The 15,433-nt window shown below is 30.5% G+C and overlaps 3 protein-coding genes across 5 annotated transcripts in view; all 3 read left to right on the plus strand.

Moving 5' to 3' along the window:
• The first annotated feature begins 5,505 nt into the window (after positions 1–5,505).
• LOC101512341 (protein S40-4) lies at positions 5,506–6,532 on the plus strand. The gene has a single exon (XM_073366510.1). The coding sequence runs from the start codon at positions 5,687–5,689 to the stop codon at positions 6,185–6,187; it is 501 nt and encodes a 166-aa protein (XP_073222611.1). The 5' UTR covers positions 5,506–5,686; the 3' UTR covers positions 6,188–6,532.
• A 1,155-nt stretch (positions 6,533–7,687) lies between these two features.
• LOC101511800 (putative pentatricopeptide repeat-containing protein At3g08820) lies at positions 7,688–12,257 on the plus strand. Its single transcript, XM_004487051.4, has 3 exons — positions 7,688–10,645; positions 10,778–10,918; positions 11,763–12,257. Exon 1 carries the CDS (start codon positions 7,948–7,950, stop codon positions 9,952–9,954), a length of 2,007 nt encoding a protein of 668 aa, XP_004487108.1. The 5' UTR covers positions 7,688–7,947; the 3' UTR covers positions 9,955–10,645; positions 10,778–10,918; positions 11,763–12,257.
• A 1,974-nt stretch (positions 12,258–14,231) lies between these two features.
• Positions 14,232–15,433, plus strand: part of LOC101511265 (vacuolar fusion protein MON1 homolog) — a 4,783-nt gene continuing 3,581 nt past the window's right edge. The window contains exons 1-4 of one of the 3 annotated variants that reach the window (XM_073366519.1): positions 14,232–14,670; positions 14,831–14,910; positions 15,033–15,104; positions 15,199–15,238. In XM_073366519.1, coding sequence (XP_073222620.1) covers positions 14,413–14,670; positions 14,831–14,910; positions 15,033–15,104; positions 15,199–15,238 — 450 coding nt within the window. In that variant the 5' untranslated portion in view covers positions 14,232–14,412. The remainder of the gene's footprint in view (positions 14,671–14,830; positions 14,911–15,032; positions 15,105–15,198; positions 15,239–15,433) is intronic. The other 2 variants (XM_004487048.4, XM_073366515.1) reach the window with 2 other exon arrangements.

The following is a 15,433-nucleotide window of genomic DNA, read 5'->3' on the forward strand; positions in this document are numbered from 1 at the left end:
AACATGTTTCCTTAATCAATTGATCTATAAACACTATATTTAATAGATCTTTCATCTCTCTAAATCTTTCGGTCTTTAATTGTTACCACTATATAGTCGAATTTGATAGTGAGAGTTCGTATCATCTTCTTCACTACCATGATCAATGAAAATCAATAAACATGATCCCTTGATCAATTGATCTATAGACACTACAATCAATAGCTCTCTCATCTCTCTAAATATCTAAGTTTTTGCTAGTAGTGAACATGTTCCCTTAATCAATTGATCTATAAACACTATATTTAATATATCTCTCATCTCTCTAAATCTTCCGGTCTTTAATTGTTACCACTTTATAGTCGAATTTGATAGTGAGAGTTCGTATCATCTTCTTCAGTACCATGATCAATGAAAATTAGCGATTGCTTTGAGATTGCTAATAATATTTATAAAAGTGTTCACATCACTAACTAGTTTAGCTATCTCGCACTAACTAACTAACAAAGACTTTATCATTGAATTACATTCACAACATTTTAATTTTTTTTTTTTTTTGCTTAAACTGATTAATTTTCTGAAATCAAATACAAATAACAATTATTAAAATTGATATAATTTATAATTAATTATCAATTATTAATATGTTATAAAAACATGAATTTATAAAAAGTAAGTTATGAAATATTAATAAATTGATGATGTGCAACGTTTAAATAAGTGATTTATACGTATATTTACTTTTTCTTTTATGTTTTGTCTAATGCTTTGTTGTTCAAGTGAAACGTTGTTTTAGTTATTGTATTAGTGTAATGTTGTTTGGTTTATTGTCTTGTTGTAGTTTTTTATTGATTTAAATTAACATATTAATTTCGATCAATAATATATTTAATCAATTAACTTCACATCGTCAACATTTCACATATGAACACATGAATATTGCAGGTACTTTAATTATGTCACGATTTATAGGTATTTTATCGATTTGTGTTATTAACTTTAATATACATTAATTTATTCATATATTCATTATTTTTTATTTTATTGAATTTGAATTTGTATTGTTTTCAACGGATATATTCTCTATTTTATATTTATATTCAATATTATATTTTACTTTATATTTATTATATTTATGTCGTAGAAACTATATAAGTTGTAAGTTGTTATTAAGGATAACTTGTTAAAAAAATTATTTTATTTATATGTGAGGAACAAACAAACACAATAATTGTAATAGTAAGAGGGATAGAAATTTTTATTTACAAAATAATTCCCTAGTATCAAAATTCTGAACTTAATTGAGTGTTACCCATAAATATAGAGGGATTAATTTCAATTGTATTAAATGACTTGCCTTGTTCTTGATAATTTTTATTTTTTAGTTCTTCTTGTATAGTGGGAGTAGTAGGAGTGAGTTTGGGTTTTTCGGTCAATGTATAATTTACAAATAATAGATTGCATAAACGAATGTCAAGTAATTTGTTAATAAACAATCTACCAGCATATTTGTTTATATGTTAAAATAGAAACATATTTTTTAGATCATGATATAGGTAAAAAAAGTAACATGAGTAAAAAAAGTAACATATAGCTTGTTAAAATAATTTTTTTTGAAGAACCTTCGTAATATCCTCCCACTTGTTGTTAATTTGATCTCTATAAACTCAAAAAACAAAATAACCCACTTGCTTTTGATCGTATATAATGCTGCTTTCTACATATATATAGATTAGATGCCTTTTGTCTTTTTTATATATCAAGCAATACTAATAATCTGTAATCTTTATTTTCGAGGGCAATACTACATGTAATATTGTTACTAGCTAGATCCCACTAATCAAAAGACCATAATATATTATTAACTTTAAGCATAGTTGATTTCAAATGTGGCACACCAAATACAATATTATAAATAAGGAGTTAAAATAACTCGGCTATAAATTATGGCGATAAAGAAAAATTAAGTTAACAACTAATATATTAATATTTGTTTATCTAAAATTACTAAATTTTAACCATTAATTATTATGATATTATATTACTTATAAATCACATAAAGTTTACATGAATTTAAAATTATATGATTCTATATTGTACGTCCACATCTAAATCTGTTATCCTTCGGTCAACGTGAAAATACAATTTTACATTTTATAAAACTTTCAATTTTTTAACTTCTCATTTTTTCATCCATCTTTCTAAATATTTGAAAGTTTCCAAAGTCTGGACACGACAATTTCTAGAATTTTCAAAACTTTCGAACAATTCAAAACTTCCAAAATAGAAAATATTAAAACTTTCTAAATTTTTGAAATGTAATCTTTATTTCAAAAAAATTCAGATTTTGAAACTTTCTAAATTTTCGAAATGTAATTCTTATTTTAAAAATTTGAAACTTCTGAAAATTTGAAACTTCCGAAACTATTAATTTTGAAACTTATTATAAAAGATTAAAATAATAAAATTGTATTTGCATGTATCTTAAAAATCGACAGATTTATGTGTGAAGGTGCATGGTATAATCCTCCTAAAATTATTATATATATGTAGTGTTTGCATGGAAGCTTATTCAAGGAAAAATTGCAACTCACAACCGGCTGCTTCAAAAAGAAATTATCCATTCTCCGAATGAATTAGGTTGCGTGCTTTGTTTTCGTCATAAACGAAACGATAAGTCATATTTTCTTCTCTTGTCGTTTTTCTTGCAAAGTTTGGTGTTGCATTTATTCTTGGATGCGATGGGACATTTTTGCCATTGAAATAATGTCCCATTTCCTTCAACACGGCAGAATTTGATAAGTTGTGTCATGTCATTTGTTTGGCAACAATTTATGTGTTTGACTTCGTAGGAACATATTTCTATTTTAAGGGGACGTTGTTGTTTTTACTTTGTTGCACGTAGCTCAAATTTAAATTACTATAAGTTTGTTTTTATAAGTTTTCAGTTGAGAGTAACTGAGTGGGTATTGATGTTTGTATTAGAAGCGAACATGGCCACTTCATTCTTGCACGGTATGTTACGTGGGGGAAGTTCTTATTAGTTGTATTGGAGTGGATTCACAAATTGAATTTTGGATCTATATACTTCGAATTAAACTCTAAAAGAGTTTTTGATAGCTTCTACTCGACTAAGATTCATATGTCAGCATATGAAGATATTTTATGCAATAGTATTTCCTTTATATTTTATAGAAATTTTTGGGTTGAATTTGCTACGAGACAAATGAATGCATATGTCAATTTACTTGTTAAATGGGTCGGATTTTTAGTTAGTTTTGAAATATTTGTTGATATATCTCATTATATTATACAAATCATTATTAATGAAATACTAAATTTTTCCTACAAACAGAAAAATTACTCATTTAATTCTATGATAATTGAACAATTCGATCATTTTATATATTAAAAAAATATAAATAAATAAGATATAATAATACTTTTACTTTAATAATTTTTATTATTTAATATATTTTTTAATTCGATTATTTTTAATTTTTTTTAAAACAAATATGTTATATTAATATTGTAATAATTATGCTGAAAGTAGATATTAAATATTTAACTTTTTTATAATTTCGTTGTTTAACACATCACTTTAATCATTAAATCAATTTTATATTTCCTTCTGATTAACTTAATTTAAAAATTATAATAAATATTTTTTTGACGACAAAGAAGAATCAACTATAAAAATAAAAAAGCTAAAAATATATAGAAATGACCATTAAACTTTTATCATCCTAACACGAGAAAGATGAGAAATCAACGACAACATAAAAAATAATATGGATCCAAGTAGAAGAAAGAGTAAATTTAATTAAAATATACATGTTAACATTTTCTATACACATTTGACATATGTGATAAATAAAGTAAAATAAAAAAAAATAAAAAATCTTAGATAAAGTGAGAAGAGGACAAAAAAAGTGAGCAATGAGAAATGAATAAAGAGATGGGTCCATGTGGATAGATTAGCAGCGTCAAATGAGCAAAGGGGGTGAGGATAATTTTAGGAGTTTGAAACGATAAAGAGATGAAATAATTGGGATGTCCCATTAAGAGAAGACAATAATTTAGGAGTAAGGTGGCAGAAAGGAAAGGAACTTGAAGCACTTGATCCAAGTGAAGGGTCTACTTCCTTCACGTGCTATCACGCCCCTCCTCCCATTTCTCACCAAACCTCCGCTTCACAAGTGTCATCGATAATATTAAATACCTACGAACCAAGGACCACTTCCTCTTTTCTCTATCCCTCATCTCCTCGTAACAATTACCCATATTCATTCTCATTTACGATTTTACCCTTCTTCATTTCAATCTTTCTCTCCAAACTGCCGCCTCTTTTCGTGACTTCACTCTTCAGTCTTATCCACTCCAAAGTTCCCATGTAGCAAAACTCCACCCTTTTGTTTTTTGTGGTTTTTTTATTTTTTTTATTTTTTTTATTTTCTTTCAAAAACCTTTGGTGAAATGATGGTATTTTAGTTCTAAATAAAAAACCATTTTACCTCACTGCAATTACATTTAGTCGAGATAGAATCTACAACTTCAAGATTTTATGTAGTTCTTTTATCACCAAATCATTTAAGTTCTATTTTTAGTTTTCTAGCTTTTAATGTTTACTCTCTCCTGTAAGAAATATAAAAAGAAAAGTAATTCAAAAATTAATATATTTAATTTTAAATTAAAATTAGATATATTGTTCTTTATTAAATTTTTTATATCTCTTTCAATAATAAAATTTATTAAACATTGAAACTATAATAATCGGACGAATTATGAAATGCTAAAGAATTTATTTCGAGATGAGACATTTTATATTAACAGGACATCAGAATAACAGTTAAAATAAATTTCAAAAGGATGAATTAAATATCATATATATAATATAATATAAAGGCAATACTATGTTGTAGTTGTAGTGTAGCCTTATTTACTTCCAATTATATACTTTTTAAATCTTTTAAGGTTTGAAATCTTGCTGACCAAATAACTGAAAAATTAGGAGGGCCATGAGAGAGCGGAAAGTTAGTTGACATAATTTAAAAATCAAATGTAACGAATAACATTCTTACACAGTTAATTTAACATAAATTTGAATATGTATAAAAAATACAATAAATAAAAATACAAAATGGATAAATGTATACAAAAATATATGTGATTGCTTTGACATTAATTTAAAATAAAGAAAAATGTTAAAATAAAATATGAGCATTCTAGTATGAAGATTGTAAACGAAGAAGAAAAATACTTATTCGATCACAAATATTTGAGCATATCATTTATAGACACACTAACCAAAATGTGTAGATATACTAAATTAGTATGCTCAACTTACCGTGACTATTACAATATTTCCCCAAATAAATTGAAATAGACTTATGCATCATGAGAATAGTAGTGGTATTGTTTATGTCTATGTTGAAACCGTGATAGCGGTAATTAACGATATATGGATAAACAACTTTTTAGTTGTTTAACTCATTATACTTGCCTTTTGTTTTTTTCAAAAAGCAGAACAAACTAAAGTAAGTGGTAATGCCAACCTTTATAAAAAGCACATCAAATGAACATTTGGTTTCAATAAAAACAACCAAACCAAAACAAAACAAATCACACAGCAATAGAAGAAAAGAAGAAAAAAGAGCAGTCAAGTTTATCACAAACAAATTCCGAAAAGCGCGTTTGACAATTTCTCATGGCAGCAACAACAACAACCACCGCGAGTAAGAGCCACCGCATTAGAAAACAAACCTACCGATTCCTTCCTTCAACAGACAGAGACTCTGTCTCCGAGTCACTCTTTGAGTTCGACGAGTCAGAACTCTACAACTCAACTCGCTCTAACTCCAACTCTAACTCCCCCGAGTTTCGCAATTCCGTTCGTGCTTCTCGTTTTCAACCTAACTCGTCTTCCTCCGCTGTTGGTCGTGTCGGAGATCCCTCGTCGCTTCCGGTTAACGTTCCGGACTGGTCGAAGATCCTTGGAGAAGAGTACAGACAGAACCTGAGGTGGAACGGCGATGACGACGTAGATGAAGAAGACGGTAATGGAAGAGTGATTCCTCCGCATGAATTTCTTGCTAGAACGAGAATTGCTTCGTTCTCTGTTCATGAAGGAGTTGGTAGAACTCTTAAAGGACGCGATCTTAGTAGGGTTCGAAACGCGATTTGGGCGAAAACGGGTTTTCAAGATTAGGGCACAGATCGAATTCGATTTTGATATTTTTTTGCAGAGCCCTAATTTTGATTTTGATATTTTTTTGTTACGATCGTTTATGTGCATTGGATGGGAAATTTCAGAGATTTTGATTTGTTGAGAGAGGTTAATTTTGAACGATGTTGTTAGTTAGTTACTGTTATGATGAATGTCATTGTTCTTCAATTACGTTATTATCTACTGAGTTTGTTTTTGGTAATAATATAGTTACAGATTTATTTGAGTTTCCACGATTGGATCGTGTATGGTGGACCCGTTGTAGAAGAAGTTGCAGTGGTTCAATGATTGGTAAGATTTGGGTCTTACACATTGTTTCGATGACTATACTCTAGAGTTTTCCTTTTCAATGGTAAGATTTCGGTCTTATCCGTGTTATTCTCTTCAACATCGTTTACTTGTTATTTATTTCACAAATTGCATTTTTTGATTAAAATATTATATCATACACTTATCTAAATTTTCATATAAATTTTATCTCATCTTAATAATATATTAAGTTATTTTCAATCGATAAATATTATGTTGCAGTTTCAAATTCGAGAATTCGTTGTGTCTAAATTTCTAAAAAACATTTAAAAATTTGTATGAATATTCTATATTTTTAATACAATAGTCAAAATTATGAAATAAATATTCAATTAAAATAATATTGAACGGTTTATATATTTCTTATTAATAATATTTAATAGAATTTATTTTCTCTGCTCATAATCAGATTCAAGTTTATAACAAATTATCTCAAAGAGAGTATTATTTTTTTCATTTTAAAATATGAGTTAGACTAACGAGTGCTGCTAAGAAAATATAAAATAAAAAATAATTTTTTAGTAGAAAATTATACTTTTTACAACTCTAAAATATAAATTACTCAAATTCCAATACATTTTTTCTCAATACTTGTTATTATTTCCTTTAAAATATAAATAAAAATAAATCAACAAAAATTGATTTATTTGATTTGGATCAAATATATCAATTTATGTCTTTTATTCATTTATTCAATTTGTTACAATACATTACAAATAATACAAATTCAATGTCATTAAAATCAAAATGATCAATAAGTGAATAAACTCTCATCACCCTATCTAATATCATAAAAAGATAAAAAAAAAAATATGTATAAAGTTGACAAAATTAAAATGATCAAAATACTTATGTTTCTATATATGTAACCTTGACAACTAAATCATTTATTAAATTGTAATAGATTGAAATTTTTTTGTCAATCTTAAACCAAACCAATATCACAACTAAACAAAAAATAAAAAAGACATCAAAACTAAACAATGTCGTGATAAAATAAAAAAACACAAAATAAAATTAAGATTTGTGTAAAAAAAATTTACAACTTTTATATTCAAACACCCATGATCTTTTTTATACACTTGTCTTATATTCAAACACCCATGATCTTTTTTATACACTCGTATTATATTCAAACACCCATGATCTTTTTTTTTTTTTTTTTTTTTTTTTTTTTCTTTCTTTCTATCTTTCTATATATTACATGATCAATATATGAATTCTATCGGACTACCCTCTATATTTCTATCTTAAAGTGTCAAATAAATTTTGGGGTACCCAATATTTTTCAATAATTTATTTATTTAGATAGAAAAAATGAAGGTGATTATGAAACTAAAAACGACTCCAAATACCCGTTTGGTCCTGGTTCTCCATAAGTGCAAGACACAATTACATATTATACGTATGAAGTAGCAGAGCAATGATAGCATATGAAGATGGCATTAGAGCTAAAGAAATGGTGTTTAGTAGAAGGATTGAAATCATTGAAGGATGTCAAGCTCGCCCACTGTCGCCTCCTCCGCCTCAACCTCCAACAAGACAACTACCTTCCAAACATCATCCTCCGATCTTCCTTAACCTTATCAAACACCCAGTACTCAAACCTCGTTTTCCACAAAACACCAACATACCCAAACACCTTTCTCTACAACACCATGATTCGTGGCATGGTCTCCAACGACCGTTTCCATGACGCCGTTCAACTTTATTCCTCAATGCACAAAGCTTCTCTTATCCCAGATAACTTCACTTTCCCTTTCGTCCTCAAAGCGTGTGCTAGACTCAACCTTTTTCAATTGGGTATCGCAATTCATTCACTTGTCATTAAAACTGGTTTTGATTATGATGTTTTCGTGAAAACGAATATTGTTTGTTTTTACTCTAAGTGCGGGTTTTTAACTGATGCACGGAAGGTGTTTGATGATATTCGTGATAAAAATGTTGTGTCTTGGACTGCTATTATTGGTGGTGAGTTGTTTAGAGGGTTGTTGGAGATGGGTTTGAGACCTGATGGTTTTGTTATTGTTCGTGTTTTGCGTGCTTGTGCGAGGTTAGGGGATTTGGAGAGTGGAAGGTGGATAGATTGGTGTATGAGTGAGTGTGGTTTGCATAGGAATGTTTTTGTGGCTACCTCTTTGGTGGATATGTATGCCAAGTGTGGAAGTATGGAGGAAGCGCGTTGTGTGTTTGATGGAATGGTTGAGAAGGATGTTGTTTGTTGGAGTGCCATGATTCATGGCTATGCGTCCAATGGGCTACCTAGAGAGGCACTTGAGTTGTTCTTTGAAATGAGGAAGGTAAATGTAAGGCCCGATTGTTATGCCATGGTGGGCTTTCTCTCTGCTTGTGCGAGGTTGGGAGCGCTGGAGATGGGAATTTGGGCTAAGGGTTTGATGGATGATGAGGAGTTTTTGTCTAATCCTGTGTTGGGTACTTCCTTGATTGACTTGTATGCAAAATGTGGAAGCGTTGAGGAGGCTTTGGGGGTTTACAAAATGATGAAGGAGAAAGATCGTGTTGTATTCAATGCTGTTATTTCTGGACTCGCTATGTATGGACATGTTGGGACTGCATTTGGAGTGTTTGGTCAAATGGGAAAGTGTGGAATCTGGCCCGATGAGAATACTTTTGTTGGTTTGCTCTGTGGATGTACTCATGCTGGTCTGGTTGATGATGGTCGACGCTATTTTAATAGCATGAGTTGTGCGTTTTCTGTGACTCCTACTATTGAGCATTATGGATGTATGGTGGATCTCCTAGCCCGTGCAGGTTTGTTGGTTGAAGCGCAAAATTTGATCAAGGGTATGCCAATGAAGGCTAATGCAATTGTTTGGGGGGCATTGTTGGGAGGATGTAGGTTGCATCGTGAAACCCAGTTGGCCGAACATGTGCTGAAGCAGCTCATCGAGTTAGAACCATGGAATTCGGGACATTATGTTCTCTTATCAAATATATATTCAGCAAATAGTAGATGGGACGAGGCAGAAAAAATTAGGTCAACATTGAATGAGAAAGGGATGCAAAAGTTACCTGGGTATAGTTGGGTTGAAGTTGACGGGGTCGTTCACGAATTCCTTGTGGGAGACACTTCTCATCCCTTATCACAAAAGATATATGAAAAGCTTGAAAGTTTATTTAAGGACTTGAAAGAAGCTGGTTATAATCCGACCACTGAGTTTGTGCTCTTTGATGTAGAGGAGGAGGAGAAAGAATACTTCCTTGGCTGTCATAGTGAGAAGTTAGCTGTTGCATTTGCACTGATCAGTACTGGTGCCAAAGATGTGATCCGTGTTGTTAAAAATCTTCGTGTATGTGGTGATTGTCATGAGGCAATGAAACTCATTTCAAAAGTTACTGGGAGAGAGATAGTCATTAGGGATAATAACAGATTCCATTGTTTCAGTGATGGTGCATGTTCTTGTCGGGATTATTGGTAAAATTTAGATGTATTTTGGGTTCTAAAGTCCAAGTTCATCGTTTGCCTCTCTTCTAAAGTCCAAGTTCATCGTTTGCCTCTCTTCTAAAGTCGGATGGAAAAATGGCCAAGTCCACTTTTTTAATGCATTTGCATGCCTAACTTCATAATTCCTCCCATCCCTCAATTTGAAGCAGCAGTATGGGTCCAAAATGAACTCAAGAGTCACTGCTGTCTTTTATTTAGACTGCAAATTCTTTTCTCCAGGTCTGTAACGATTGCAGGCGAGCATTTGAATTACTGAGTTGCTGACTATTTCTTTATTCAGTATGAAGTATGAACCTAATTAGGTTGAATGCGCGGAAAAACTTTGCACGACACTTATATTCGGGTGGAGAGCTTAAGCATAGTTTTTGAGATAAACTATATATGCAACTTAGACCAGTCAGCCCTTTGAAGTCTAGCAAGAACGGCACGCATTTTGTAGCAAGTGACTGGGATGTCTTACTGCATTTACATAAATGATAATCTACCAGTGAAGGAAAAACATTAAACTTTTAGCTGAAAATTTGAGCTATGAATTCTCTCTACATGAAGATGCAGCAAGTTTCTGTTCACCTCTTGTATTGTGTGTTGTATAGTCAGTAATTCTTACTAGTACCCTGCTCAAAAGTTCTTAATGGATAATACAAAAATGTGAAATGTTTTACAAGGTAAAACTTTTGATTCAATGTATATAGTGATAAGAATGAAGCTTGATTTTTACTATCGATCATTTATCTGTCCTTAAATGATACTTTTATATCAAGAACTGATTTTTTTATAAAAATATTACCCTTTGATAGGCTAGGATATTGTGTGGATATTTTGAGTTTTGCTAAGCTCTACTTCATGGCATTTGCGGATGAATTAGCTCGAGCAACAAAAACTTCTGGCAAAGGACATTTAAAAATGCTATGTTCAGGCTACATAGCATTGTGAAACAGGTATCTCTACTTCGGTCATAATATGTGTTCAAGGTTACATGCATGCTTCAACTGTTAGATATCTCTTACAGACATAATTTACTTCAATGATTGGCATACAGAATCCAAACAAGTTCATGTGTCTAATCGGAGTAAATTTTTAGTAAATTAAGCTGTATAAGTAAATGACTTTTCGAGCAAACTCGTTTGGTAAACATTTATGCCAATTGCCATGAGATTTTCATGGACTTCCATTGGTTTATTGGAAAAAGCTTCTTTCAAAATGAATCTCAAAACAGATTTAATATCTTCTTGGCAAATATACATAAATTGCTCGGGAGTTCTTCCATTCAATAGCTTGTTACACTGATATTTTTCTTAAGCATCCAATAAGGTATATAAGGTGTAAATGAAGCTAGCTACTCAACAAGTTAAATGCTTACTAGTAAGTTATATAGGTTGTTAAAAGAAGGATTCTTCCCTGCTCTTGAATCCTTATCATAGAATACTTTCTCATTGTAGCCACATGCTTCCCCTGACATTTACTGTACTAATTATAATCAAATTATTCTCTAAAAATTATTAAATTATCAAATTATTCTCTAAAAATTATTAAATTTTATTTATAAATGATGATGCAACCAGATACTAAAAGAGATAATAAAATGATTTTTTCATTAAAGAAGATGTTCAAGAGAACATACAAAATAGCTTGTTGCCAGTAATTCCTGAAGGTTATCTGGAATGGAAAGAAACCATGGATTCCTGGGATACAAAATGATAGCCACAATCTTAGTATTAATTTAATTGTTTTTTATAATGCTATTTGTAATGTGTTATCTGATTGTGCATATTTGTTACTTAGGTTGTTGCTGAAATGACAGCTATTGGGTTTGGTCTTCCTAGGAATGCATTCACGTCTCTTATGAAGCTCGCGAGCGCATCCGTTACTCATGGAAAGGCAAAATATAAGTAAAACTTAAAGATTAGTTGATTACAGAACCTGTGTCTTATGAAGAATGATCACGATTCACTTCAAGATAGATTAATTAAAATAAAAAAAGATGTTGGACACCATTCACATATCACAATCTCATTGTATCATCAATTTCCTTTTAGATTTATTTTCATTAGTTGTACGATACTAGTTTCCATTATAGAAAGTTGAGATTGTTTTAAGAAGCATTTAATATTTGGATTCTAGAAAGCCAATAGTACTTCCTTTCATTTTATTAGTTGAATGCTTGTTTGGACAACACTGATGATACAAGGATATAATAACACCAAAGATAGGATGTAAGAATTTTCTTTTTGATTAACTTGTACATGAGTTAGTGGATAATGACGGAAGTAAACTTTCTATTAAATTGTTCTTACTTTACTGTTAGTGACTAGCACAAATGATTGGTGCGTAGTGCGTGAGTGTTGTAAATCATGGAGTGCCGAATTTAATTGGTACTCAAAAAATTTGTGCTTTATTTGTTAGCTGATAGATCTCCTATAAAAGTTATATATATATTATTTTTTCTTTGCACTAGATTCAACAACCCCATAACTCCGTAAGGATTCTAAATATGTTGTCGTGCAAGGCTGCATTATATTACCTGTTCTTGGACCACTTTTATTACTACTGTTATTGATGACTTCTATGTTATTTATATTTTACTCTCAATGATGTTTAGCAAACCACTTGCACATGATTATCATGTTAGAAAATCAAATATCAAGATCCAAATTTAATGTAAGATTTAAGGTCCAATTTGAGTTTTTGAATCAAAATCAGAACGTAATTATATTTTACAACGAAAACTTAACATAAGTTTGGCCCAATTGCTTGCTGCACGTACCGTCCACGCCAACTTGTTGCTACCCGAACTTGCTTAAACCGAAACTCAACAAAACAGAGTACATATTTGGTGCTCTTTTCTCATGTTTTCTCGAGAGTCTCCAATTTTTGTTCAGATTGATCAATTTCTAGATGTTTATTATAGTACAAATTGATTGATCTAAATGTATACTGAGAATATAGATGTCGAAAGAAGAAACCACCACATATTTAGCCACAATTGCACCCATTGGCCATTGTAAGCTAACCTGGTTTAACATATTCAGTCGCAATTGCACTATTGGCCATTGTAAGTTAACCTGGTTTAAATCAGATAGACTGTTTCAAAGATTGTAAGCGAATTTCTTAATTTCTAATTAAGCTCGTAAACTATTCTTTTTTTTTTTTTTTTTTTTTTTTTTTTTTCCATTTTGTTTCTTTTTTTTTTTTAATTTTTTTTTTTTTTTTTTTTTTTTTTTTTTTTTTTTTTTTTTTTTTTTTTTTTTAATTAAGCTCGTAAAATTTTTTTTTTTTTTTTTTTTTTTTTTTTTTCTTTTCCAATTGTGTATCTGTCTTTGATATAATTTGTAATTAAGTTGATAACCTAAGTATTCCTTTACAAATTATTTAAGGCAAAATATATCTCGTGATACTTTAATTTTTTTTAATAAGTTAATCTTTTATTTTTTTTAATATCAAATTTGTCTTCTAAGTTTATAAATATTTACAACAATGATTCCAATTTCAAACCAGCATAATTAAAATTAAAAGTTCTCTCAATTTTTTCACTAAATCTATGTAATTTTTAATGTGTTTTGATTGTTACAATCGTATGAATATAAATTCTCAGTGAAATTTAAGAAAAATAATTAAACAAGAGATAAATCGAGTGAGATAGATTTTAGAATTTTTGTAATTAAACACCAATTCTCTCAATCTAAGTCATAAATAAAAATAAAAATTTATTATGTTGTTCTTTATATGATTGATAACAGAATTCATGATACATTTTAAAAATCTTTAAATAAAAATAATTGAAATGAGGTTATAATTAAAAATAGTTCAACAATGTAATTTTTATAAACATAAAAAATTAACTTGATAAAATAAAAATTAAATAATTAATTTAATATTTTTTTAAAATTAAAATACTAGACGATATATTTTGCCATTATATAAAATCTTCAAGATGACTTTATTACAAATTATTTTAATGTTTAGGGATGCCTATACATTTTTTTAGTTTAGGAATTTAATTACAAATGATTGACAAATTTATGAACTGAATAACTTTTTCTTTTTTAAATTCTTGAACTATTTAATTAGTATCGGAAATTTCAATAATTGTCATGTTATAATAGCAAATAATTTGACAAATCATTTAATGACGAATCATTAACTCAAATGCGGATGTTTGACTAAAATAATTCTGACATATTGTCGATTTTTTGAATTATACAATTTTTGTTACAGGTGGCCGAGTAATGGTTTTGTCAACAAAAAAAAAAGGTGGCGATTTATGCTTGGGCCATGGTAAACGTGTTAACCCGGCCCGCAGAGCCCATTGCGTGGCGGGTTGCACAACGGACGCATCACTCTGAGACTCCGCCAGAAGCAAAGCAACGCAACAAAGACAAGCGACTCTCTCTCTCTCTCTCTCAACAGTTTAGCTCGAAGTGCACCATCATCAATGAACAATTCCATCTCTTCATCCTCCGATGCCTCTCCAATCCAATTCAACTTACCTCCCCTCTCGTTAAGCCTCTTCGACGCGGAACCATCCACACCACAAGAAGAACCAAACGGCGTCGTCCACGGATCAAGCGTCTCGCATTTTGAAGATTCCATTTCCAATGAAATTGAAGAAATGAGTATTCGTGATCATCCTCCTTCCGTCTCTAACGATTCCCAAACCTCATGGTTTCCTGGTAAACGACATCTCGATGAGGTATATATATCTTCATAGGTGATAGGTGTAATCTAATACACTTTCATTTACTTATTCCCGCACTTAAGAGAACCTCTTCCCGAATCCCGATTCAATATTTGAGGTTTCTATTACAATAACTGTAATACCACATCCTATTTGATTAATGAATAAAGTGCAGGATGATGCTTCCATTTCATGGAGGAAAAGAAAGAAGCATTTTTTTGTTCTGAGTCATTCTGGCAAACCAATATACTCTAGGTTAGTTTTTACCCAATCCTCACGTGAGCTTCTCTCAATTACTGTTCAAATTCACTATGATTGCTGCCTCAAAATTGTGCCCCGTTTCTCTAGTTATTGTTTCACACTTCTGTTTGTTCCAGGTATGGAGATGAACATAAGCTTGCTGGTTTTTCAGCAACTTTGCAAGCAATCATTTCGTTTGTTGAAAATGGGTATTGTCGCTGGCTTTGTTCTGGTTAACTATAGATTCCCTCTCCGAATATTGTATGAGAATGCATTTTCAGATATTTGTTTTTATGTTTCCAGGGGTGACCGTGTCAAATTGGTGAGGGCTGGAAAGCATCAGGTCTGGTCACACATTTAAGCATTATTTCCTTATAAGCCAGTACTTCAAGCCCACATAACTAACTAGTATCGGGCTATGCAAAATGATATTTCAAACCTTGCTCAGCTTTTTAAGTATAAGATAGAAACACTGGAAGTGTGTTGTACTTTTGGTTGCTGAGTTTTTTTCATATTATGTTCATTAGTTATTTTAGGG

The sequence above is a fragment of the Cicer arietinum genome, chromosome 1 (assembly GCF_000331145.2).
Source record: "Cicer arietinum cultivar CDC Frontier isolate Library 1 chromosome 1, Cicar.CDCFrontier_v2.0, whole genome shotgun sequence".
Classification (NCBI taxonomy): domain Eukaryota; kingdom Viridiplantae; phylum Streptophyta; class Magnoliopsida; order Fabales; family Fabaceae; genus Cicer; species Cicer arietinum.